At 52.8% G+C, this 27,460-nt stretch overlaps 2 protein-coding genes across 6 annotated transcripts; both read left to right on the forward strand.

The window, feature by feature from the left end:
- Window positions 1-679: 679 nt before the first annotated feature.
- LOC136712002 (uncharacterized) lies at window positions 680-9,945 on the forward strand. The gene is made up of 4 exons (XM_066688660.1): window positions 680-683; window positions 895-975; window positions 5,841-6,703; window positions 8,173-9,945. Exons 1-4 carry the CDS (start codon window positions 680-682, stop codon window positions 9,943-9,945), a joined length of 2,721 nt encoding a protein of 906 aa, XP_066544757.1.
- LOC136760848 (alanine aminotransferase 2-like) lies at window positions 3,311-26,923 on the forward strand. 5 transcript variants are annotated; one of them, XM_066716123.1, is made up of 12 exons: window positions 3,311-3,439; window positions 16,893-17,061; window positions 20,811-20,900; window positions 21,340-21,448; window positions 21,574-21,707; window positions 22,011-22,254; window positions 22,372-22,451; window positions 23,252-23,388; window positions 23,600-23,774; window positions 23,859-24,014; window positions 24,297-24,409; window positions 24,903-26,923. In XM_066716123.1, exons 2-12 carry the CDS (start codon window positions 16,921-16,923, stop codon window positions 24,991-24,993), a joined length of 1,470 nt encoding a protein of 489 aa, XP_066572220.1. In that variant the 5' UTR covers window positions 3,311-3,439; window positions 16,893-16,920; the 3' UTR covers window positions 24,994-26,923. The 5 variants fall into 5 exon arrangements, with proteins under 5 accessions (XP_066572220.1, XP_066572217.1, XP_066572216.1 ...); XM_066716120.1 differs by lacking the exon at window positions 3,311-3,439 and adding an exon at window positions 16,139-16,268; XM_066716119.1 differs by lacking the exon at window positions 3,311-3,439 and adding an exon at window positions 16,204-16,298.
- Window positions 26,924-27,460: the final 537 nt, after the last annotated feature.

Below are 27,460 nucleotides of genomic sequence, written 5' to 3' on the forward strand. Positions count from 1 at the left end.
GCAGAGGGTGTTTACACAGCGGCGAGAAGGCGAGGGTGCTTTCTTGTTTCTCATGACTTTCATACTCCAGACACTTCCAGCAAAAGCTTATTCACTCCATAGAGGCGAAACACGAGATCACCTTGCAAGATACGATGCCAAGTATTCGGATTGAAGTGTGATCTTGCGCTGCATTTTGCAACCTATGTGAAAAGGCCGGCTGCTGCAGTTTACCAGTATTCACACAAACATCTCCAAGTCTAGACCGTAACCAGTATATTAAGCTGTATCTTATCACTTCCTGATGATATATTACTCGGGACCAAATGCCAGGGGTTGTGAGTGAAATAGCAATGAATAAAAGTGTCCAGTCCACTGCAGGGAAACCAGTGGTCATTCTGATTCATAACGACTGCACATCAGCTGGCAAAGCCTTGGTAAACGGTTCACTAAGTTCTGTACATTTTATCAGGAAGGATTGAACAAGACATTCGATGTGATAAAGAATTGGCCATTTCTTATGCAATGTAAGTTTCTCTGTTCTCTCTTGTTTTATATACAGCCATTTAGGAAATTGTATTATTATGCAGAGCAACCTGTTCTCCCTCCCCCAGTGTAGCTCTCGTGCCCGAGCGGCACATTAACGGCGTGAACAGGCCGGCGCTGAGCGGGATGACCTTTTCTGCTGGCGTGTAAAGCCATGGGTGCCTGATGCCGGCATTCTTTAATCTGCTGGCTCTGGTGATAAGGCTCTCCACATGTCCATTGTGGATGGAAAAGCCCTGTGTTTTTATCTCGCCGCTTGATAATTGAATGAGTGTACTTTGTGTGAGCCTGTTGTTGAGCTTATCACACTGAGCTCCTGGGGAGGGCTGTGTTGACGTTGGCAGGGCTGTGTGTTTGCTCTGTGCGCAGCTGTGCTGATTGGGGAGCTCGGGACGCTGGCCTGGCACCGGCTCTACAGCTGGGACAGCCCCCGGAGTCGGGAGGGCACAGGTGGGTCAGTTGTCTTCAGGGGTTCTTTGTTTGTTTGTTTGTTTGTTTTGTTTCCCCTACGATTTCAAAGGCACTCTTGTCACAACTGCATTCCTACAAGTTAGAAAAACAAACTGAGGAGAAGCCAGTGGCCTGCAGCCCCCCAGAGCAGATAAAGTCTTGTGGGTCGACTGTAAGGAACTGTGATGAGAAGGAGAGCGGGTTGCTGGTATGGTTGCTCATAGAGCCCTTGAGTCACATGCTGACACACACACACAGACACTGAATACACTGGGAACCACACACACACACACACACACACACACACTGTGAATACACTGGGAACCACACACACACACACACACACACTGTGAATACACTGGGAACCACACACACACACACACACACACACACTGAATACACTGGGAACCACACACACACACATACACTGTTAATACACTGGGAACCACACACACTGAATACACTGGGAACCACACACACACTGAATACACTGGGAACCACACACACACACACACACACACTGAATACACTGGGAACCACACACACACACATACACTGTTAATACACTGGGAACCACACACACACACTGAATACACTGGGAACCACACACACACTGAATACACTGGGAACCACACACACACACACACACACACTGAATACACTGGGAACCACACACACACACATACACTGTTAATACACTGGGAACCACACACACACACTGAATACACTGGGAACCACACACACACTGAATACACTGGGAACCACACACACACACACTGAATACACTGGGAACCACACACACACTGAATACACTGGGAACCACACACACACACACACACACACACTGAATACACTGGGAACCACACACACACACACACACACTGAATACACTGGGAACCACACACACACACACACTGAATACACTGGGAACCACACACACACACACTGAATACACTGGGAACCACACACACACTGAATACACTGGGAACCACACACACACACACACACACACTGAATACACTGGGAACCACACACACACACACACTGAATACACTGGGAACCACACACACACACACACTGAATACACTGGGAACCACACACACACACACACTGAATACACTGGGAACCACACACACACACACACACACACACTGAATACACTGGGAACCACACACACACACACACACACACACTGAATACACTGGGAACCACACACACTCTCACACACACACTGAATACACTGGGAACCACACACACACACACACTGTGAATACACTGGGAACCACACACACACACACACTGAATACACTGGGAACCACACACACACACACACACTGAATACACTGGGAACCACACACACACACACACACACACACACTGAATACACTGGGAACCACACACACACACACACACACACACTGTGAATACACTGGGAACCACACACACACACACACACACACACACACACACTGCACATTGAACACACAATGCATACCTAACCTCTTCATTTGTGAAGTACTGTGGGATGAGTACAGGAGCTCCCTGAAGAAAGATCATTGTAGTGTCTGATTGAGACGCTACTCAAGTCAAGAGATTTCTGAGCTTTTGGCCGAGTCATGAAAACACATCTCATTGGAGTTACCATCTGGCCGTTGAGTCTCTTAAGATATGACTTTGTTGGGTTCACGGTTCACCTCTGAATACACAGGCAGACTTGAGAGCCTTCCCAGACGAGTGCAGCACGGGCTTCTACTGGCAGCACGAGTGCGGCCCAGGTGTCTAAACATATATACACACTTGGATGCAGCACCCAACACACTGAATACACATGACACACAATCAGAAACTCTCTGCTCACGCAAACCATTCCACACACTCACACAGAAGCCACATAGCAGACCCTGGAAATCGCACCAGCACTGAGCACGTCCGACAACAACAAACAACAGCAAGCATGCAGAGGCCGATCATGGTGATCGTACTGACTGACTAACCCACTGACTGACACACTGACAGGTGCACTGACTTATTGAGGACCTGACCCACACACTGAATGGCTTCTTATTCAGTCCCTGCCTCTCCATACGTCTGTCACACGAGAGGACTCCTTGAATAGACCTGAACTGGACTGGAGAGAGGGAAGGAGAGAGGGAGGGAGGGGAAAGTGTTGGATCATCGCCCTTTCTCCGGTCAGATGGAGTTGCGTCATCAGTGGGAAAGAGAGAGAGAGAGAGGGAGGGAGGGAGGAGCAGCTGTGAAAGACTGACTTTGCAGAGAAAGAGTTCAGCCTTTCCTCTCTCCTGGGGGAGTTGGTTCTAAGGCTTCGCTCTGCCGGCCCTGGCAGTCCGTCTGTTTCTGTGGCTTAAACAGGCGGCTTGTGGCTCCATCTTCTCTGCCTTCAGCTTCTGAGTGTCTCTGTTCGAGAGTCAGGCTCCTGTGTCTCCTTTGACCTCTAACTCCTCAGGTGAGCCTCTGGACTGCCCTGTTTCCCATGTGTCCGTCTGTGTGTCTTTCAGTCTGACTGTCTGTGTGTCTATGTGTCCATCTGTCCATCTGTCCATCTAATTGTCTCCCCCCCAGCTGCAGCAGACAGTGCTCCCCTGTCCTGGGCTGTGGGAGACAGTGGGCCTGATTCTCAACACTGACTCCCATGGGTGACACAGAGTGTTGAGGATGGAGAAGTGTGTTGGGGGCGGGGGTGTTTACAGGACAGAAATGGTCATGTGATTCTCAGGCAGCTGTTGCTTTTTGAGAGCAGAAGCCCATGCTCCGCTGGCCCTGGCAGCCCCCCCGCCCCAGGTCGAAGTCCCGTTGAGGCTGGGCAGATGATGGGGCACTCCTGCACTGTCTTGAGTGCAGGCTTTCTTACAGTAAGGGCTGTGCTGGCAGGACGCTTCGGCAGTTCTAATCAGAATGGATTACGCGCACACGGGAAACACAACAGAACACAGCAACAGAAAGTATTAAATGCATATAATGTTGGTTTTCAAACTTCTCAAGGAAGTACAAAGCTTATATTCCCCTTCTGACATTCCCTCTGGGGGCATGACATTTTACACACAGTGTCTGATTGGTCATCCTAATAACTACAGCAGTGATTTTGTTGGCAATCTAAACGAACCCTTCCCATCTCATCAATATTACTACCATTATCAGTCAGGAATAATAATCAGTATCCTCTAAATTGCCAGCTACATTGGAAGGTCATTTGCCAATAGCAGAGATAGGTTAGAAACAAATAAACTTTAATAAGAAGCAATTAAGGATTGTGAGTTGCTGATAAAGTATAAGGGAGTAACTGAGAACATGTTCCCTTTGAAAGAATGCAGGCCATTAATAGCTACTGTTAGAGAACTCCAGGGGCCGGTTGCACAAAAGGTTTTAAATGCTTTTAAGACCATTTTTTAGGTCTTAGACATATTTAAGTCCAAAATAAATAGGCCTGTTGCACAAAACAAAATAAAATCAGTTTGGTCTTACATTTAAGTAATTTATTAAGCCTACCCTACACCAGGCTTAAATGGGGAAAGGTATATCTTACAGTAGAAACTGACATGAAACCGACATGGCAGCACATATTCCAGGTAATTTGTAAATTGTTCATGAAAGAGCATTTCATCGAGAGAGGATGTTTAAGGACAGGCAAAACCCTTCTTACATAAATAAATCAGAAATAACACAGGAGAATGCAAAAGCTCTAAAAAATTTTGCAGTACTTAATTACATACAAAGTAATGGAAGTTTGACTAATGAAATGTTTAATTAATAAAAACTTTCATTTAGGTGAACTATTACAATACAATTAAAATCTAGTATCAATTATAATGAATGACAACTGTAATAACAACCAACAACTCTTAATAATTACAATAATAATTTTCTCCTTCCCCTTTAAACTCAAATTGCCATGTTCCAACACTTCAACATAAAGGTCCTCTTTGAACCTAGTTTTTCTTTGTTTAGTTTGAATGCGGCCGACATCTTCAGAATCTGCAATTAAATCAATTTCCTGTTATGTAGTCGGTAAAACAGCTGTAAAATAAGCAGTTAATATTTGTACCATACAAATAGGACTACATTAAAATTAGTATTTGTATTAAACACCACTCCAAGACAATATGCATATTGTGATGCATTTATATTTTTAATATAAAAAGTGTTAAGTATAAAAACTATCATAGCATAGTGAGGTTTGTCATTCACGGTGACGTGGGTTAATACAAGCAAAAGCTGGAAGTATTTATTAAACGAAGTTGTCAGCCAGTTGTATGTACACCTGCATTTTATTTTTAAAGTATTTTAATACTGCGATAAAAACAACTCGCTGAGCAAACTGTCGCTTTTAAAGACACCCTGCTGCAGCTTCACGGAATCGTCAGGATGCCATGGCGTGGTTTCCCTGCTCGTTTCTGTAAAAACTAAATATACACTTTCTATTATTGAGTGTACTGTATTAAAACTTAGTTGCTCAGCTGTCACAAGTTTTTCGTCTTCGGTGAAATTGATCTTTTTTTTTACTTTACAAGCAGCCATTTGTTTGTTTACGTTCTTCACACATAATAAGACCAGGGGCCGGTTGCATAAAACTATATTAGCCTGGTCTTAATTTGACAGCAGCCACGGCTCGTCTGTATGGGCACCAAAATATCCAGCCACTTGAAAACATAGAACTCTATATAAACTTAATAAATCCCAGCGCACTGTATTCACTAATGCAACGCAATTCATTCTCCCACAGATACATAATCCCACAGCCACTGGAAACGGGGTTTATGACTGAGCCTGGAAAGTCAGGCTCCCCTCCCACCCCCCCACTCAGGCTGACTTGAAATTGAATTGAAAGCGCTGGTCACTGCTGCTGACAGGTGCAGCCTCCCGCACACCCCTCTGCCCCGCACACCCCCCTGCCCCGCACACCCCCTGCCCCGCACACCCCCTGTCCCGCACACCCCCCTGTCCCGCTGCCCTGCACACACCCCTGTCCCGCACATCCCCCTGTCCTGCTGCCCCGCACACCCCCCTGTCCCGCACACCCCTCTGTCCCGCACACACCCATGCCCCGCACACCCCTGTGTCCCGCTGCCCCGCACACACCCCTGTCCCGCACACCGCCCTGTCCCGCTGCCCCGCACACCCCCCTGTCCTGCACACCCCTCTGTCCCGCACACACCCATGCCCCGCACACCCCTCTGTCCCGCTGCCCCGCACACACCCCTGTCCCGCTGCCCCGCACACACCCCTGTCCCGCACACCGCCCTGTCCCACTGCCCTGCACACACCCCTGCCCCGCACACCCCTCTGTCAAGCACACACCCCTGCCCCGCACACCCCTCTGTCCCGCTGCCCCGCACACCCCTTTGTCCCGCACACCCCTCTGCCCCGCACACCCCCTGCCCCGCACACCCCCTGTCCCGCACACCCCCCTGTCCCGCTGCCCTGCACACACCCCTGTCCCGCACATCCCCCTGTCCCGCTGCCCCGCACACCCCCCTGTCCCGCACACCCCTCTGTCCCGCACACACCTATGCCCCGCACACCCCTGTGTCCCGCTGCTCCGCACACACCCCTGTCCCGCACACCGCCCTGTCCCGCTGCCCCGCACACCCCCCTGTCCCGCACACCCCTCTGTCCCGCACACACCCATGACCCGCACACCCCTCTGTCCCGCTGCCCCGCACACACCCCTGTCCCGCTGCCCCGCACACACCCCTGTCCCGCACACCGCCCTGTCCCGCTGCCCTGCACACACCCCTGCCCCGCACACCCCTCTGTCAAGCACACACCCCTGCCCCGCACACCCATCTGTCCCGCTGCCCCGCACACCCCTTTGTCCCGCACACACCCCTGCCCCGCACACCCCTCTGTCCCGCACACACCCATGCCCCGCACACCCCTCTTTCCCCCTGCCCCGCACACCCCTCTGTCCCTCATACACCCCTGCCCCGCACACCCCTCTGTCCCGCTGCCCCGCACACACCCCTGTCCCGCACACCGCCCTGTCCCGCTGCCCCGCACACACCCCTGCCCCGCACACCCCTCTGTCCCGCACACACCCATGCCCCGCACACTCCTCTGATAACCCTTTTCTTCATTTTACCCCACGGCGTTGAATGCGTTAATGAGTTTCTGAAAATGGCGACCAAATTATTCATTTATCTGCATTACATTTCAATAACTAGCCTAGATTTTCAGTTTATTGGGATCATCGCTGTTAGAGAAACGTCGGCCACTTTTTTATTCTTCAGGTGTCTTACAATTCCCAGAATGCAGTGCGCGATCACTGAGTAAGACCAGTCTAAGGAAAGACAGCTTTATGTCTGTCGTTAGTAGGACTTATAATTATATTAAGACAAAGACTTAGTCTATGTTTATGCAACAGGCCCCAGACTTTGTTGCTGAGCCAGGGCTGATGCAGCCCTGCAGGGTCTGTCGTGCCACGGTCTTATCACCAGGTCTTGCCCCACAAAGCACAGAGCCACAAAAGGATTTCTATTTTTCCTCCACAGGGCAAATGGCACAAGGCCCTGTCGCAGTCTCGGGGGGGTGCCATGTCTGAGACAGTGGTCTGAACCCCGGTGTAGGGGGGTCTGACTGCTCACACGCTACACATTTGCTTTTCACCTGTATTGTGCCCGGGTTTAAGGCTGTGGCTCCATAAGCAGCTCGGCTCTGAGGTCACCCTCGAGGCTGAACCCCCCACTACTCCCAGGTTACTCCTGCTGTGTAACCGGCCTGTGCAAGCACTCCGCATGCAGAGTGTTGCGTTGAGCTGGCTTGTGCGTGTGAATCTGGTTCCACTCTGTCAGCTTTGAGGACAGTGTAAAGCAAGTGAATGATAGTGATGGCGATAAGAGGAACGAGAAGAAGGTCCACAGCCAGGCCGGCAGGGCGGAGCTCCTTCAAGCGTGTCTTTTATAGCTCAAGGAGACAGCGAGGCAGCGAGAGCCGGGGGCACGGGGTGTTATGTCATCTGAGATGCAACCCCCCGCCCCCTGCCGCCTTTGAGCCTCTAGAAGCTTGTAAAAGTGAGCAGCTGCCATTCCTGCCACTCCTGCCAAGTGCCAGAGCACAGAACAGGACGCACCGGCCCGGGACGGAAACGGGGGCGAGCCTGCGGGCAAACAAACGCACTAGCAGAGGCTCCTGTGAGGAGGGGATGGCTAAGCACTGCCCACTGCCCACTGCCCCTGCCAACAGCCCACTGCAAACAGCCAACAGCCCCCTGCCAACAGCCCCCTGCCCACTGCCCACTGCCTCCTGCCAACAGCCCACTGCCCCCTGCCAACAGCCCACTGCCCCCCTGCCCACTGCCAACAGCCCCCTGCCCACTGCTCACTGCCCCCTGCCAACAGCCCACTGCCCCCTGCCAACAGCCCACTGCCCCCTGCCAACAGCCCACTGCCCCCTGACCCCTGCCAACAGCCCACTGCCAACAGCCCCCTGCCAACAGCCCACTGCCAACAGCCCCCTGCCAGCAGCCAACAGCCCACTGCCCCCCTTCCAACAGCTCACTGCCAACAGCCCCTTGCCAACAGCCCACTGCCCCCCTGCCAACAGCCCCCTGCCAACAGCCCACTGCCAACAGCCCACTGCCAACAGGCCACTGGCAGCCCCCTGCCAACAGCCCACTGCCAACAGGCCACTGGCAGCCCCCTGCCAACAGCCCACTGCCCACTGCCCCCTGCCAACAGCCCACTGCCCCTTGCCCACTGCCCCCCTGCCAACAGCTCACTGCCAACAGCCCCTTGCCCACAGCCCACTGCCCCCCTGCCAACAGCCCCCTGCCAACAACCCACTGCCCCCTGCCAACAGCCCCCTGCCAACAGCCCACTGCCCACTGCCAACAGCCCACTGCCCCCCTTCCAACAGCTCACTGCCAACAGCCCCTTGCCAACAGCCCACTGCCCCCCTGCCAACAGCCCCCTGCCAACAGCCCACTGCCAACAGGCCACTGGCAGCCCCCTGCCAACAGCCCACTGCCCACTGCCCCCTGCCAACAGCCCACTGCCCCCTGCCCACTGCCCACTGCCCCCCTGCCAACAGCTCACTGCCAACAGCCCCTTGCCAACAGCCCACTGCCCCCCTGCCAACAGCCCCCTGCCAACAGCCCACTGCCCCCTGCCAACAGCCCCCTGCCAACAGCCCACTGCCCACTGCCAACAGCCCACTGCCCCCTGCCCACTGCCCACTGCCAACAGCCCACTGCCCACTGCCAACAGCCCACTGCCCCCTGCCCACTGCCCACTGCCAACAGCCCACTGCCCACTGCCAACAGCCCACTGCCCACTGCCCACTGCCCACTGCCCCCCTGCCAACAGCCCCCTGCCAACAGCCCACTGCCCCATGCCAACAGCCCACTGCCAACAGCCCCCTGCCAGCAGCCCACTTCCCCCTGCCAACAGCCCACTGCCCCCTGCCCACTGCCCACTGCCCCCCTGCCAACAGCTCACTGCCAACAGCCCACTGCCCCCCTGCCAACAGCCCCCTGCCAACAGCCCACTGCCCCCTGCCAACAGCCCACTGCCCACTGCCAACAGCCCACTGCCCCCTGCCCACTGCCCACTGCCCACTGCCAACAGCCCACTGCCCACTGCCAACAGCCCACTGCCTCCTGCCAACAGCCCACTGCCCCCCTTCCAACAGCTCACTGCCAACAGCCCCTTGCCAACAGCCCACTGCCCCCCTGCCAACAGCCCCCTGCCAACAGCCCACTGCCAACAGGCCACTGGCAGCCCCCTGCCAACAGCCCACTGCCCACTGCCCCCTGCCAACAGCCCCCTGCCCACTGCCCCCTGCCAACAGCCCACTGCCAACAGCCCACTGCCCACTGCCCCCTGCCAACAGCCCCCTGCCCACTGCCCCCTGCCAACAGCCCACTGCCCCCTGTCAACAGCCCACTGCCCCCTGCCCACTTCCCCCTGCCAACAGCCCATGGCCAACAGCCCCCTGCCAACAGCCCCCTGCCAATAGCCCACTGCCCACTACCCCCTGCCAACAGCCCCCTGCCCCCTGCCAACAGCCCGCTGGCCGGCTGCTCGATAAACAGTACAGCCATAGTAAAATGATTTGCATTTCCTCCTCAATCAAATAATCATTGCCCCGAACTCACTGCGATATTGAGAGACAAAGAGGAGTGTTTATTGATCTCAATCCCGATGTTTTAAATTGATCCTAATGATTATGATATAGTCATTTGTGATGTCATTGAAAGAGTGAAGATGTGAAAATGGCAATGGGACACAAGAAGAGCAGAGCGAAGATGGACAATGGAAGCCAAAGGATATACAGCTCTAGACTGGATCCCAAGAGATGGAAAAACACCAAGATACGTCAGACAGAAGCAGCTCTGCTTGTCAGTAACCCGGCAGGGCGTCATCTCGGATGCTGGCGCTGTTCCAGTGGGAGCTGCTGGCTCTGGCTGGGCTCGGGCTGTGGTTAGGCTCCTCTCCACCAGAGGGCGGCGCAGCACAGGTCGAGCGCACCTCACAGCCTGCAGAGAGCGCAGACAGGCACTCCACACAGGCCGCTTCTCTGGAGAAAACACCCTGAGGGGGAGATGAATTGACACATAAGATGCGGTCGTAAGAACGGTGGGCAGCTTATTCGGGCTTGGCAAGTAGGTGCCAGTGTCTTTACATTTTAAATTAAATAGGAGACTGATTTTTAAGTGCTGTACTAGGCAGTCCAAAGAATGGCAGAGCCAGCCGAGCACTGGTACCTCGCCAGGTGACAATATATTGCTTCCAGCCTCCATACGTGTTGCTTCCTGGACACTTCAGGAATTTGGCATTATTTCATCCTCCACTTTTTTCAGGCGACAGACAAAATATCTCCACAGACCGGTGGCAAAGGTCTGGTCTCACAAACAGCTTGAACTGATGATATGAAGGATATGGTTGATTTAAAGAAGTGATAAAGGATGGACTGTCATTCATTTTATTATTGCTTCTTCTCCCTGTCTGTAAAATACTAACAATGCAACCTGAGCGACGCAACGATGTGCAGAGTTACAGAGTGATGAAGCAGGGGGCCGCTCTCAGGTGGGACAGGGACTGAAAGGGGGGCCGGCGGGTCTTTTCAGTCATACATCCCAGAAAGAGACTGCATTTATACCTGCCTCGTCGGGCTCCCAGGGTGGGGGTCAAGGTGCCTCTGTTGCTGGAAGACAGAAAGAGAGAATTGTGCTCAGCTGCGGACAGTAAACTGCAGGACATGACAGACCCCATTGTGCACAGCATGTCCATGACACACAGTGACTACAAAAACAGAGACTAAAGAGAGGACTCTGTGATGTCATTGTTATTTTGTTTTAGTCGTATTAGGAATCAGAAAAGATCTGGACAGCTGACCTCCCGATCAGTGTGTCAGCACATCAAACCCCGGAAAACCACAATCACTAATCACAAACACTGGGCCCCTCGTACTGCAGTGCCACTGTGGGTGGAGGGTTTAGTGAGTCACCTGCACAACCTGACAGAGGTCATGCGATCTACCACAAAAACTGCCAGCGCTGCCAAGGGCACTCCAGTGGCGGGCCGTGCAGCGCTGTGGGCGTGTGAGTCTGCGCGTCTCTCGAGTGGGGATGGGTGCTATCGCAGGTGCGGTGAGTCGAGTTGCCCCTGGGAAGACGAGGCTGGTGTTCTAGTGGTTTTTCCACTGTGTTTCTATCCAGGAAGCGATGACACGACACGTCCGCAATCCCTGAATGAGGGAACAGAGTCTGACTTCCGCTGGAGCTGGCTAGGGCCCAAGCTGCGCTGTGCTGGTGTGTTCAGACCGGCTGCCCTAGATAACAGCCTGCCGCGCAGTTATAACACTTCTCTTCTTCTTGTGCGTTCGATGTGTAACGTTTTGTGTGTTTGTGTGTTTATCTCGAGCTCTTTCGTAATCTGAATTGTATTGCATGTCCTGCCCTCGACACTGGGGACTGTTGCGCGGTTTTCCTTTGAAGTTGTGAAACTTTTCTGCAACGACCACAACACAAGCTAGGATTTGCAATCAGAGTTGGTGGGAGGGCGTGTTTGTAGTGTCCCTACATGCCTGTTGGTCAGATCAGTAACCCAGTCTCCTGTTCAACTGGTTCTGCAGCGCTGAGAGTGTGTGTGCGCAGGGCGGGGTTTCAGTGCTGTGACGCTGGCTCTGTGCTCAGGCTCTGTGCTCAGCTGTGTAGTCACTCCTGCTGCCCCTGCTGCTCTGAGCTGTGAATCTCCCTCGGCTGCCGCTCGGCCGCTGTCTCGTCTTGGAGAGATTTCCTGTTTTCTGTTTTTGTGTTGCATTGAATCCCCCTCTTCTCTCCTTCCTTAAACTGTCCCGGCTTCCTCAGGTCTGTCTTCCTGTGCGTGCTCTCTCTCTCTCTCTCTCTCTCTCTCTCTCTCTCTCTCTCTCTGTGGCTCCTCTGTTGTGTAAATGATGTAAGTGTAAGTGAGTGTAGATCTTTATTTTTAAAAGGTATTTTTGTAATGATTTCTTCCCCTCTGTATAAATAAACAAACCATAATAACACAAACATCAATAAATAGTGTAGTGCAGTGTACTGTAGTGTGTTGTATTATAGTGTAGTGGATTTAGTGTGGTATATTATAGTGCAGTGCAGTGTTGTGTAATGCAGTGCAGTGCAGTGCAGTGTAGTGTGGTGTATTATAGTGCAGTGCAGTAAGGTGTACTGTAGTGCAGTGTAGTGCAGTGCACTGTAGTGTGGTGTATTGTAGTGCAGTGCAGTGTAGTGTAACGCAGTGCACTGTAGTGTGGTGTATTATAGTGCAGTGCAGTGTAGTGTATTGTAATGCAGTGCAGTACAGTGTGGTATACTGTATGGCAGTGTACTAGAGCTCTTGGATGTGTGTGTGTGAGGCTGTATAGTCAGTCACTGTGCTGCCTGGCAGCCATCACTTCTTGTGTAATTCCACGCCACTACTTCCTTTGTGTTTTGCCCTACTTGAGAACACAGAGCACCCTGGGAGCTGGCAGGAACCACGGTACAGAGAGAGGGAGAGAGAGAGAGAGAGAGAGAGAGAGCGAGAGAGAACAGTACACTGCCTGTGAAACAGGGCGGGTGGGACAGCAGGGAGGGAAGAGAAAGAGAAAGAAGACAACCCCCCCAGTTTCTCTGATTCTTGTTTCATTGTGTTACTTTGGCAATACTTGCATTTCCACACCTTGGAAACTGACCTGAATAAATAGAGAGAGAGGGGGGGGGAGGGGGGGAGTTATTATTATTAACAGGAGGTGTGTGTGTGCGGGGGGTATGAAGGAGACTGAAAAGAGGGATAATTGAGATGCTAAAGGCAGTGCTGGACTGTAACTGGGTAGTTGTGCCTGTAGAGGAACACACCCCCTGCCCTCCACATCCTGCTGTCCAGACTCAGTCCAGTAATACAGTCTGTGCGTCTGAGAGGAACAGAGAGACAGAAACACAGATGGGGGGGTGTTTCCCTGGTTCATATAAATCTGTGAGCGTTCGGTGGATCATCAGAGCTGCAGAAACCACTCGTTGCACGGCAGAGAAGAAACCATACTTCAGTCACTTCAGCCCTGGTCACCGTCCTCCTCAGTAACGGACGACTGCCAGCGCTGCTGCTCTCACTGACACTACAGGCGGCTGTCACGGGAGACACAACGTTTTCAGTCAACACACAATGAACTCTGTTCCACTTTGATAATAATTAATGGAATGCTGATTAATTGATGGTTTGAGCCTTTACTCGACAATTCATAAACGCAGCAAAAAAAGAAACGTCCTCTCACTTTCAACTGCTTTTATTTTCAGCAAACTTAACATGTGTAAATATTTGTATGAATATAAAAATAATCAACAACTAAGACAATAAACTGAACAAGTTTCACAGACATTTGACCAGAGAAATTGAATAATGTGTCCAGGGCCAGTTCTAGACATTTGGAGGCCCTAGGCAAAATTTATGTTAGAGGCTCCCGTCTTGATTGGTGGACTAGCGCAGTGGTTCCCAAACTTTCTAGGTGGTGCCCCCTAAAAACATTGGGTCACAGGTCGTGCCCCCACCCCAAAGATGAATATACTTTAAAACTTGTTTTCATTTCACTTTTCACAATTTTATTTGTCCATTTACATTGGAATCTCTCTATGCATGAACCTATTCTTACTCCATCTAGTACAGATGAGCCTGAATCAAGTTACAGAAGATACAGTAACGCTCTCTTTCCATTTTATACAATTTTACTAGTTAATTTATATATATATATATATATATATATATATTATATATGATGAGACCGAATTTTCGAAAATAAGTATTTGTTAAAGATGGCCACTATCGACAAGTGAATCTAACATTCGATAGTTAAAATAATAATAATAATAATAATAATAATAATAATAATAATAAAATATTGATTGGCTCTCTATGTAGCTGTAATAAAGATTGATGGGAGGGTGGGATTTGTTATTTTTTGTCTGTGATTGGCTGACAATGACAGATCTGCGTGACTCGGTGGGATCGGTGCAATTCTTGTTGTGTTAGATGAGTATTTTAAAATAAAGTTCAGAACTTCTTGCAATTGCAAAAATTGTCACATTGCATTATTTCGCATTTAATGTATTTTTTGTTAATGCGTTTCCAAGATATTGCTGCAGAGAGTCCTGGCGAGCTCGTTTCCACAAGTTATTCTTGTGTATTTATTTTACCGTAATTATCACCTCATATAAACTGCTGTGTGTTTTGATCTGAAACTACCAATCAGCGGCTTTATCCAGTGCGATTTCAGCGGGCTGGCAATCAGCAGTTGTCAGATGCCCTCAGGGATTTCTTGTGTCTCGTCTTGACTTTTTACCTGTTCAGAGCTTCCCCCGCGCCCCCCATAAAGTGTGGGACCCTGGACTCGCGTATAGGGATGTTACAGTTATGGAGGCCCCGCCTCCAAGCCCGAGGCCCTAGGCAATTGCCTACTCTGCCTATAGGTAGCGCCGGCCCTGAATGTGTCCCTGAACAAAGGGGGGGGGTCAAAATCAAAAGTAACAGTCAGTATCTATGTGGCCCCCTTATCTCCTCCTCATGGACTGACCCAGATTTGCCAGTTCTTGCTGTGAGATGTTACCCCACTCTTCCACCAAGGCACTTGCAAGTTCCCGGACATTTCTGGGGGGAACGGCCCTAGCCCTCACCCTCCGATCCAACAGGTCCCAGACGCGCTCAATGGGATTGAGATCTGGGCTCTGCGCTGGCCGTGGCAGACACTGACATTCCTGTCTTGTAGGAAATCACGTCCAGCGAAGGTGGGTTTGTGCCCATAGGCGACGCTGTTGCCGGTGGTGTCTGGTGAGGACCTGCCGTACAACAGGCCTACAAGCCCTCAGTCCAGCCTCTCTCAGCCGATTGCGCACAGTCTGAGCACTGATGGAGGGATCGTGCGTTCCTGGTGTGACTCGGGCAGTCTATGTTGCCATCCTGTACCTGTCCCGCAAGTGTGATATTCGGATGGACCACTGTGCAGGTGCTGTTACACGTGGTCTGCGTGGTTACACGAGGGCGACTTACAACATGAGTACAAAACAAAGTGCAAAAATACAGTTCAGTAAAGGCATCAATCATTACAAATTAAATTTACATAAAACATAGCAATTCAAAATATAATATAACTTCCAATTTACAATTTACACAGATTAGTTAGTGTCTGTTAGTGTCTTAACGACCATTCTACAGGTGCACGTTCATTCATTGTTTATGGTTCATTGAACAAGCATGGAAAACATTGTTTAAACCCTTTACAATCAAGTGATTTGAATTTTTACAAAATTATCTTTAAAATACAGTATCCTGAAAAAGGGACGTTTCTTTTTTTTTGCTGAGTATATATCGAGGATTTTAAAGTGCAGAAATGAAAGACTGAATAAACCCACTGTGTGTGGTGTGTGTACATCTGATGCACACAAAGCAGAACTGAAAGCTTTTTGAAAATCACGGGTGTGCATGACGTCATCGCGGCATCTCCACAGAATGACGAAACGACGTCATCGTGACCTCACAGTAAGTGGTTCCAAGCCAAAGGTCTTTATCGGAACCGGTTATCTGTAATTACAAGATTGTCAGAGAGTAGGAAGCCGGAGTGTAAACTTTATAGAGGCTGGCTGCAGATTGCAGTGTAGTGCTGAACCTGTTTTGGGATAAAGCACACTTCGCGCGGCTTGCCTGTCCTGTGACGTGGGCGTGGGTGTGGGAGAGAGGCGGCGAGAGGCGGCGAGAGGCGGCCAATAGGGCGGCGGGGCGGCGGGACGGCTAGTTTGCAGCCACTTCGCTCGGCTGGTTCCTCGGCGGCGGACGGTAAGCCAGCGGGGTCTGCAGCTGTGTCGGGTGAGAGAGAGGGAGAGGGAATCGGCAGGATAGGGAAAGCGTGCAGAGGTAACTTGAGTTTGAGTTTCCAGTGCTGTGTGTTGGAAAGGAAGGGAGAAAGCAGGAGATATCAACAGTGTGTGTGTGTGTGTGTGAGAGAGAGAGAGAGAGAGAGAGAGGGAGAGGGAGAGGGAGAGGGAGAGGGAGAGGAAGAGAGGTGTCTAGGACGACCCTTGCCCGCTCTGTCGTCTCTAATCTAAGGTCCAAAGGTTAGTTTTGCTGGCTCTCCCGGACGGTGCTTTTCCATATTCTCTGTATTAAGTGGCGGCTCTTCCCCAGATCTCTGCTGCTCCCTGGCATTTACACTCAATTTGAACTTTTTGCTATTATTGCTATTTCACCCCAGTATTGTATGTGATTATTATATATTGCCTTCCCTTGCCGCTACTTGGCAGCTGCGTGCTCCATGCTGCCTCCCAGCCGCAGCGGCGTGGCCGGGGCGGCGCAGCGGTGGTGCTGGGCGGCGCTAGCGGGACTGGGTCGCTCTCGTCCCGGCGCCCGCACCGCCCTGAGCCCCGCTCTGAGCCCCGCTGTCCCGCTCCTCTCGTCCCGCAGGACTGTGTGCGGGCTGACCGGCAGGAAGATGAGCCAGAACGGCGTGGCGCCGCACCGGGGGAAGGTGCTCACCGCCGAGACCATGAACCCCAATATCAGGCGGGTGGAGTACGCCGTGCGGGGGCCCATAGTGCAGAGAGCCGTGGAGATCGAGAAGGAGCTCAAAGAGGTACCCGGCTACATTACCATTGTGTGTTGCTGTTGTTGGGGATGATCGTGCATGATTGACAACTCTGTCTGTGTGTCGAAGTTGCTATACAAGTTTGTGTGCAGTGTTTGCAGTGGGGCAGAGCAGGGCAAAGAGCCCCAGGCAGCACACCTGAATCATACAGACTGTGTGTGTGAGAGAGAGAGTAAGTGTGCCGGAGTGTATATGAGTGCGTGTGTGAGGGTGCTGTGCCTGTGGCCCTGTGGGGCCGCGTGGCAGTGTGGGTGCCGTGTCTGAGGGGTTCAGGACGGCAGGGCTCTGTTGTGGGCAGGGAGCCGCAGTGGGAAGCGGCCCAGCTTGGCCCGGCAGTCGTGGTTGGTGGTGCTCCTGTGCTGCCGGTTGGCAGAGGTCCGGTTGCCGGACACGGGCTGGGCTTCGGCCCCTCTTGCTGTGGTCAGGGAAGTTGCTGGTCAATCAGTGAGCCAGTCAGGTTATCGGTGTGTCAGTGTGTCATGGCAGAGTGATCGGCCGGGTGGCAACGTCTCTGTATTCCTGGTGAAAGTTCATTCCCATCACACTCATTAACTCAAGACCGCACAGCCAGTCAGCCTCTTACCAGGAAACTTCAAGCTCAGTGCGTACGTGTGCGTCGGTGTGTATCTGGCTGTGTTTCTGTGTGCGTCTGTTCACCTGTACGCTACCTGCAGCTCTTTCTCTCTGTTCTCTCTGCTTACTCCCCCTCCCTCCTGAAGTTCTGTTCTCCTTCATCTTTCATTTCGCCCCCCCTTTCCTCTCATTCCATCTGCTCTTTCCTCCCTCTCTTCTCAACCCCCATGTATTTCCTCCTTTCTGTCCCTTTTTTTCTCTCCTCCTCTCTCTCCCCGTATTGCTTTTATCTTTCTTCCCTCTCCCCCTTTTTCTCATGCCCCCTCAGAGCACACCACTCCCCCTGGAGAGCCAATGGTGAGTGCCCCCTCCACTGTCCTCCCCCTCTCCCCACTCTCTCTTTCTCTCCGCACTCTTGTCAGGAGAGTCAGTACACAAAGCAGAACCACGGTGCTGTAGAGAGAGAGAGAGAGAGAGAGAAACACAGACGCGCACACACAAGCAGATGCTTTTTAACACATTCATTCAACCACAGACTCGAATCATGTCCTCTGTTCCTCTCTCTCTCTCCCTGCTGTGGTCTGCCCCCTCTCTCGGGTGTTGTAGCAGGCTGTGTGTGTTGTGTGGTGTGTGCATTGTTGAGAAGCGCTGTCACGTCCTCTGGCCCCTGCTGTGTTGTGAAACCCCAGAAACCGGCCTCTGCAAACATGTTTTTATGTTTATACAATGGGCTGTGAGAATGGGGGAAGGTGTGTGTGTGTGTGTGTGTGTGTGTGGACCGTTTGGCCTAGCTGTGTTGCCGGAGAGACAGTGTTCAGTGGTGTGTTCAGAGGTGCGCAGGCTGGGTGTGTGAGAGGCAGCCCTGGGTGAAGTCTGGATCGCAGGCCAGGTGTCGAGTTCCCTGGGCCTGTTCCTCAGACACGCACACTCTCTCTCACAAACACACACCTAGGAGTTTGAGTGTGTGTTGACTCCTTGGCTGAGCCGTGTTGCTCAATGCTGTGGTTTGGAGAGAGAGGCGGTGTGTAGATGTGTTCAGTGGTGCTCAGACCTGTGTGTCTCTGTGTGTGTGTGTGTGTGTGTGCGCGCGCGCGCACGTGTGTGTGTGTGTCTGTGCATTAACTCACGCTGAACTCCAGTAACGCTCCTCAGGAGACTTGCACCGCCGAGTCAGCAGTACAGCGCACCCCCCCCCCTCCAGCCAGGGCACAGCGCCAGACCGCCACGTCACGCCCACGCTTCTGCAGCCGGCTGCCACGCCGAGGACAGGGAGGACAGATAACACGGCCGTACCCTTTGCCTGCTCTGATCCCCAGCAGTGCACTGCAGTTCCAGGGAGAGCTGGACCGCTGGGCTGGACCGCTGGGCTGGACCGCTGGGCTGGACCGCTGGGCTGGACCGTTGCAGAGTCACTGACTGAATCTGCAGAGAGGCTTCTTAGACACTGTAGCTCTGCTCTGCCAGATGTGGAGCAGCATCTGGAGCCCAGAGCCCTGGGGTGGGCACAGAGCCACAGAGACCTCAGAGCAGGCACTTCTTTTTGTTTGTTCACGTTTCTGAAAACAAGCCGGTTCCAGTTTTCCTCCAGCTGCTCCAGAAGGGATGCCGGGTCAGAGTGTGTGCTTCAATGACACAGAGGCCCCACGTGTTCCTGACACGTTCTGACTCCCACAGGCCTTTGCAGCTGCAGCCGGCCCGTGTCCTCAGGGCGCTGTGAGGGAAGCAGGCTGGGTCCGCTCTCTGATAGTTGAGGCCACAACTTTGTGATTTGTTTTTTGTTTTGGCAGTGAGGCGCAGTAAAAGTTGTCAAGTCTTTGCCACGTTTCAAAATACAACACAGCACACACACACACACACACACACACGCGCATGCATCCAGAGATCAAAATAACATAAAACCTGGAAATTATATCGGCTGGCAAATCCTGTTTGGCAGTGGAGGGAAGTGTCTGCTAAGGCGATCACACTGTGCTGGCAGCGGAGGGATAGAGGAAGGAGGTGCTGATGGGTAGGACTCGGTGCAGCACAGTGTGGCTATTGTGACGTAGAAGACGGTCAGTAACGTCTCTGGAGAGAGGAACAGCGTGACCAGGACAGGAACACACACTCGCACGCACGCGCACGCACTCTCTCACGCACACACACAAGGGCACACGCACACACACTACCCAGTCCAGTCCTACACCGATGGTGCAGTGTGAGTGCGGCCCACTGCCGTTGAGGTGTTTGTGCACTGGGCCGCCCTCAGGGGAAGCCTGACTCGGGACTCGAGTTGCACGATAGTGGGAATATTCAAAGGTGGAAACTTTCTGTGGGAATAAAATGGAAACGTAGGGGTTATTTGCATGCGCTGTATTTACCATGTCATATGCAGACAGAATCATAAACCTTTTACCTTAAAATCAGCAGACATAATTGCAAACCCTTCTAACAGAAATAAAAAAACGGCAATGTAGTTATGAGTTCAACCCCTCCTAAAAAGACCTTTTCCACATAAATCTGTATAATGATAGTAGCCTAAAGCGAAGTGTTTGTATAAAGCTGATGATTTAACAATTGGCATTGAAGGCAGTGACCGTGTTTTACCTGAAATGCCTGCTAATGTTAAAAATACAGGACAAAATACAAAAACCAAAAGACAGACAGGCCATTCATGCCAACCACAATCAGAAGGATTGACACTCAATTTCTGTTCTCCCTGCTTTCCTCTCTCTCTCCCTGCCCGTCTCAGTGCTGGGGCTCAGTGTGACACTGGTCGCCCCAAACTGACAGATTACGCTCAGTGCTGATCACGTACACAGCATGATCTATAAATAATATTATTGTGCACAGGGTCCCACACAGTAGTCAGAGATGCATGGCAGCGGCGCTGTGCCGGGAGGCGCTGTGGTTTGGCTCGGGGTGTGTGTGTCGGGGTGCAGTGACAGTTGGCGTCTGTGTGCCGTGTATTCAGCAGGTGCAGTTGTGCAGGAAGTGCGCGGGGCGGCTTCTTGTCTCTCTCACTTCGGGAGGAGCCCCAGGGCACACAGGCGTCTTGCTCTCAGTCCGCTGTTGGGGTTATACGCCCCTGCTGTGTTTGTTGTGCGCTGCTGTAGACTGACAATCATCTTTCTCTCCTTCTGTCTCCATCTCTCTCCCCCCATCTCTCTCTATCTCTCTCTCAGGGTGTGAAGAAGCCTTTCTCAGAGGTGATCAGGGCCAACATTGGGGACGCCCACGCCATGGGCCAGCGACCAATCACCTTCCTCAGACAGGTACGCCTGGGTCCCTGGGGTCACGGGCGTCATGGGGCCAGCGCTGACGTTGATGTTTTTAATATGTCTATATATACAACGGGAAATCAAATTTAATAAAACTCTATAGCTCAGGGTTTTTATCAGAATAACCCAGGTGGCTCACTGTGGACAGTCTGTGTATTGCTCCAGCAAAACTCACTTTAACAGCATTTTCCAGTTAAACAAGCAAACATGGATAAACAAATTAATAAATAGCCCCCCCCCTTAGTCCCATTGTTTAATCAGTGCCAGGATGCAGCCCTCAGGACCCCCCTAGTCAAGCTACAGGCACCTGCTCAGGCCCCGGCGGAGCAGCCTGTGTGTCGGTTGTGAAAGGCTCAGGCCAGGGCCCCCCTAACAAGCTGGGGAGCTGGAGCACCCTCCCAAATAAAATCAACCCCTACTGTCTCTCTGCCAGGTCCTGGCCCTCTGCTCCTACCCTGAGCTCCTGAGTGACAAGCAGTTTCCGGAGGATGCCAAGCAGCGCGCACGCCGCATCCTGCAGGGCTGTGGAGGGGGCAGCATCGGTGAGCGCACACTGCGCCGTGGCAGTGCTTCTCCTCTCTGTCTCTGTCTGTCGGGCTGCGTCGTGCTGTGTTCGGTCAGTGCTGGGGTTCAGTGACTGAGCGATCTCTCTCTCTCTCTCTCTCAGGGGCGTACAGTGCCAGTCAGGGGCTGGAGTGCGTGCGGCAGGACGTGGCACGGTACATCGAGCACAGGGACGGAGGGATCCCCTCTGACCCCAACAACATCTACCTCTCCACTGGAGCCAGCGACGCCATTGTGGTGCGCTGACGCCCCGACTGACTCGTGCGCTGACGCACTGACACCCTGACTGACTGATCGAACACTGTCCACAGACTGATCTAGCGACTGACAGCCTGACTGACTCATACACTGATGGACTGACACACTGACTGACACACTGGCAGACTGATCGAACACTGTCCACAGACTCACTGAATAATACACTGACACCCTAATGCACTGACACTGACACCCTGCTGCGCTGATTTACACTGTGTGTGTTTGTGACTGATAATTGGACTCTCCTCTCCCACCCTCTCTCTCCCTCCCTCTCTCCCGCAGACGATGCTGAAGCTGCTGGTGAGCGGCGTGGGCGCGAGTCGCACTGGCGTGCTGATCCCCATCCCCCAGTACCCGCTGTATTCCGCTGCGCTGGCAGAGCTGGGCGCCGTGCAGGTGGGATACTACCTGAACGAGGAGAGCTGCTGGAGCCTGGACACCCAGGAGCTGCACCGGGCCCTGTCCCAGGCCCGGCAGCACTGCCAGCCGCGGGTACTCTGCATCATCAACCCCGGCAACCCTACCGGTGAGGAGGAGGGAGGGACGTGTGAGAGGAACGAGAGAGGGGGAGAGACAGGGTCTATCTGTGGGGAACCGGGCCGCTGTGGTGTGTGTATAAAGCGCCTCTCTGCTCCTGCGACAGGCCAGGTCCAGAGCCGGAAGTGCATCGAGGATGTGATCCGATTTGCCGCCGAGGAGAAGCTCTTCCTGATGGCTGACGAGGTGAGGCGACGACGGGGAGGTCGCTGAATGTGTGTGTGTGGCATGGGCGAGCGCAGGTGAAGAGTCAACGGATCCTCTGGCTGTTGTCGTCCCGTCACGGTTGACCGACTGAGTCTCTACACACACGGCTGCTCCGTGCCCGAGTCTCTCCGGCCTTGTCCTGGAGTCTCCCGGCCCAGTGTGAGGAGCTGTGCGGCACGCCTCTCCTTCAGATAATTGTTCCGGCTCGTTAGGCCGGGCTAACGGGAGCAGGTGACTCGTGAGGTGTCGGTAATGGCAGCCGCTGACAGATGGGCTCTGAGAGGCAGCTGGAGGGAGGGATGTGCCCAGTCCACCTCTCTCTCTCTCTCTCTCTCTCTCTCTCTCTCTCTCTCTCTCTCTCTCTCTCTCTCTCTCTCCTCTCTCACACTCTCTCTCATAAGAAACACAAGACAATCCAATCGAGAGGAGCCCATTCGCCCCATCGTGCTCGTTTGGTGTTCATTAATAACTCAGTGATCAAGGATCCTATCCAGTCTGTTTTTGAATGTTCCCAAATTGTCTCTTCAGCCACATCGCTGGGGAGTTTGTTCAGATTGTGACGCCTCTCTGTGTGAAGAAGTGTCTCCTGTTTTCTGTCTTGAATGCCTTGTAGCCCAATTTCCATTTGTGTCCCCGGGTGTGTGTGTCCCTGCTGATCTGGAAAAGCTCCTCTGGTTTGATGTGGTCGATGCCCTTCATGATTTTGAAGACTTGAATCAAGTCCCCACGTAGTCTCCTCTGCTCTCACTCACTCTCTCCCTCTCTCTCGACCCCCCCAGGTGTACCAGGACAACGTGTACGCCCCCGGCTGTGAGTTCCACTCCTTTAAGAAAGTTCTGTGTGAGATGGGCCCCAAGTTCTCTGACACCGTGGAGCTCGCCTCCTTCCACTCCACCTCCAAGTGCTACATGGGAGAGTGAGTGAGCGGTGCCGGCCCTCCTGGGTCTGTGTGTCTGTGCGATTCATTCAGACGAGCTTTACTGGCAGGACACGGTTACAGCAGACCTGCCAGAGCATCTACACACACAGTACAAATAACATATTTCAAGAGTGTTAATTTAACAGCCTTTCTGCGTCTCTGTCTCTGACTCTCTCTAATATTTCTGTTTCCCACCCCCCACTCGCAGGTGCGGTTTCCGTGGTGGCTACATGGAGGTGTTGAACCTTGACCCGGAAGTGAAAGCCCAACTGACGAAGCTGGTGTCCGTGCGGCTGTGCCCCCCTGTGCCCGGCCAGGCGCTGCTGGACCTGGTGGTCAACCCCCCCCAGCAGGACGAGCCCTCGCACGCGCAGTTCATCAAGGTTAGCTCTCCTGCCACCCCCCCCCACCAGGCCAGTGACCAATCACAGTCCAGTTGACCAATCACAGTGTCCCCCCACCCCCAGGAGCGCAGTGCCGTGCTCCTCTCTCTGGGGGAGCGCGCCCGGCTGGCGGAGGAGCTGCTGAACGCGGTGCCTGGGATCAGCTGCAACCCTGTGCAGGGAGCCATGTACTGCTTCCCCCGCATCACGCTGCCCCCCCGCGCCCTGCAGCAGGCTCAGGTACATGCACACGCTACGCACACATACACGCTTTTCTATGCAATCTGTCTGCTTCACTCTTTCACTCAATATTTGTTTTCTTTCACTTTCCCTCTTTGTCCCCCTCCTATCTATCCATATCTCTTTTCCCATCCCTCCTCTGTCTCTCTGTCTCCCTCTATCTGTCCCAAAGTCTAATTCAAAACCAGCTTTATTGGCGTGACACGTGTACACGCGTGTCTGTACAGAGAACAGACTCGACACAATAACCCAATGGACGTCTCTGTGCCCCTCCCCCCTCAGTCCCAGGGCCAGGCGCCGGATATGTTCTACTGTATGCGGCTACTGGAGGAAACCGGCATCTGCCTGGTGCCGGGCAGCGGCTTCGGACAGAGGGAGGGCACATACCACTTCAGGTACCGCTGACGGACCCAGGCACACTGGCACTGAGGCAGACTTCGACATACTGGCACACAGCGAACGACACGCTGCAGTGGCACGCACTGAGACTCCACAGTGCTTTGGCACCGAGACGCAGAGAGAAGAACATAAGAAAGTTTACAAATGAGAGGAGGCCATTCGACCCATCGTGCTCGTTTGGTGTCCATTAATATCTATGGTGTCCAATATCTAAGTGATCCAAGGATCCAAAGAAAGAGAGAGTGTGTGTCAGGGAGGCGCACAGACACTCGGTTTAAATCTGCCGCTGCCTCAGTATGTATGGCGATGTTCACAGTGTTTGAGCTGAGAGGAGCTTTAACCTCTCTCTCTCTCCCCCCCCCCCCTCCTCTCCTTCCTCACACGCTCCCTCTCCCTCCTCTCCCTCTCCTACTCTCTCCTTGCTCCCTCCTCCCTAATCTCTCTCCCTGGCCTCTCCCCCCCTCTCTCTCTCCTCTTGTCTCCCCCCAGGATGACTATCCTCCCCCCCACAGAGAAGCTGAAGGTGTTACTGAGCAAACTGAGGGATTTCCATCAGAGGTTCACCACAGAGTTCTCCTAGAGCCACCCCTCCCCCCCCAGCCAGAAGTGTGTGTGAACGAGTTGAGTGAGTGACGCACTGTGTGTGTCAGTGCATCTGCGTGTGAGCTGACTGAGGGAATAGTCATTATTTGTAGTTTTTTGTAGGTGTCATTGATTCAAGTTGATCTTAAAGCTGATTGAGCACATAATCACCCCAATGCCTTCAGGTTCCTTCATGTACTACACCTCCTAACCCCGCCCTGCCCCGCCCATCTCACAGTGGACACACAGTGCTCTGAGGGACCCTGCGGACCCAGACACCTACTGGTGGGGGAGGAGGAAGGAGTAAAAAAACAGAATGAAGAGCAAGACGATGACGCGACCTGTTCCCCTGTCCGCTGTGGGGGGGTCCCTGGGGTTAGGGGTGTGATGGTGGGGTCAGGGGCTCTAGCTCTTGAACATCTGGAACCACATATGCCTCTCGTGCCAAACTCAGGGCTGCCCAGCTCTGGTGCTGCAGGGTCGCTGTACAGTGCAGTAAACTGCCTTCAGGTTTTCATTCCTTTAATTCCTCTTAACGTCACCAAGGTCAATGGACCTGTTACCCCGCTGTACCTGGGCCCCCCTGTCCTTCGGGGGCTGGGGAATCGGACAGCGGCTGAGCCCCGCTGGTGGAGCCCCGCTGGTGGAGCCCCGCTGGTTGAGCCTGTCCAGTGGGGCAACACTAACAGCAGAGGGTGCCGTTTCCTCTCCTGACCAGAGCTACAGTCTCAAAGACTGGCAGTGCAGGGGATTGCGCGTGAAACCCCCTAGTGGTTAAAGCCATACACCACACCACTGAGCTCAGCACCATTGCAGTGACAGGAAATAAAGTGCACAACAATGTTTCCTTAAAAGCAGAATTTGCACTCAAAGCTGTGCTGTGTATTACACTCTCCCCCCCCTGTACTGTACTGCAGACTGCAGCCCCCCAGGCCAGGGCTGCCCAATAGTGCCTAGACTTTATCCATTATCGGGGAGGATTTGACTCCTCCCACCCCTGGCCCTGCAGCACCTTGAGTCTCCTGCCTGATATGCAGTAATTCGCTGACAGGAGCCACACTGGCCGAGCCTGGGTAAGGTCTCGGCTGTGCTGTTACTACACACTATACACATATACACACGTGCACACATGCACACACATCTGTGTGTAGGGCATGTGAAGGAACAGAGAGCTCATGGGCCCGTGCTCTCCTGTGCTGTGGCCTCATGCGTGGCGTGTGGGTGCTGTTTACACACAGACACACATCTGGATCTGATCACTTCCTCCCGCAGCCCGTTGCAGAGATGGAGCGGTGCTGTTCACGGCTGGACAAGAGTCCTGTACGGCCGTGAGAAGGAAATTTCATACTGCACAGCCACACACAGATACAGGACTCCTGACAGTTGGAACTGCGTGCAGCACATGTGTCGCTCTCGCACACTCGCCCTCCCTTGCCCCTGCGCTGGCAGGCAGCCTGTGTGCGTGCGCTGTGTGAGCCACGGGTGTTTTCCAATGTGAGGCCGTGGAGAGGGACGGAGGCACGTCAGCCAAATGATTATGTAATGGTAGTAATAATAATAATTACAAAAATAAATTTCAAGTGCCTTGAAAAAGCCAGTGCAGTGAATCCCAAATCTGCTTTCCTTCTCTTAGCCTTCCAGCTCTTTCCTGTCTCTCCCTCTTCCTTTCTCTCACTCCACTCTCCTGTCTCTTCCTCTCTCTATCTCTTGCTCCCTCTCCAGTCCCTCCTCCATTATCCTCCTCTCTCTCACTCTCTCCTCTGCTCCCAGGTGGCTGCTGTTCACTGTCTTGTGTTTAAATGGAAAACAAAGCAATAGAACATTTGACTGGAGCACTGATCTGAATGTGTTAGGAATTAATTGTACTGTGGATCTTAAATGAGACTTAACTGTGAGTTCCAGACAATAAAATACACTTCTAAATGTAACGTTTAGCTTGATTTGTGACCTTGTACTTGTGTGTGTGATACCAAATACCAGGGAGTTTCCGTCAGGCCACCAACACACTAAAAGAAAATATGTCATGAAAACACAATTCGGCCAAACAATAATACCCATACCGATTTGGCTAGAAATTTTCCAAGCAGTTTTTCCAGCCAATCCTCCTTTATGGGAGTGAGGTGGGGGTGTCTGCTCGCAAACCCCACCTATACAGTCTGGGACAAAAGCCTGATAGAAAAACTGCAACTTGACTTCTGTAAGCACATCCTGCAGGTCCACAGGAACGCCCCTAACACAGCCGGTAGAGCGGAGCTGGGTCTGTTTCTCCTGCTGATCCCCCTCCTGACTGAAGGTATCTTGGTGCAGTGTGGTCAAGACAGCGGTAGTTGAGGGTCAGTGTCTTGAACTGAATGCGTGCCGCTATCGGGAGCCAGTGGAGGGAGCGGAGCAGTGGAGTAGCGTGTGTGAATCGTGGCAGAGCGAATACCAGACGAGCCGCAGAGTTCTGGATGAGCTGGAGTGGC

Source organism: Amia ocellicauda, chromosome 2, assembly GCF_036373705.1.
Source record: "Amia ocellicauda isolate fAmiCal2 chromosome 2, fAmiCal2.hap1, whole genome shotgun sequence".
Taxonomy (NCBI): Eukaryota; Metazoa; Chordata; class Actinopteri; order Amiiformes; family Amiidae; genus Amia; species Amia ocellicauda.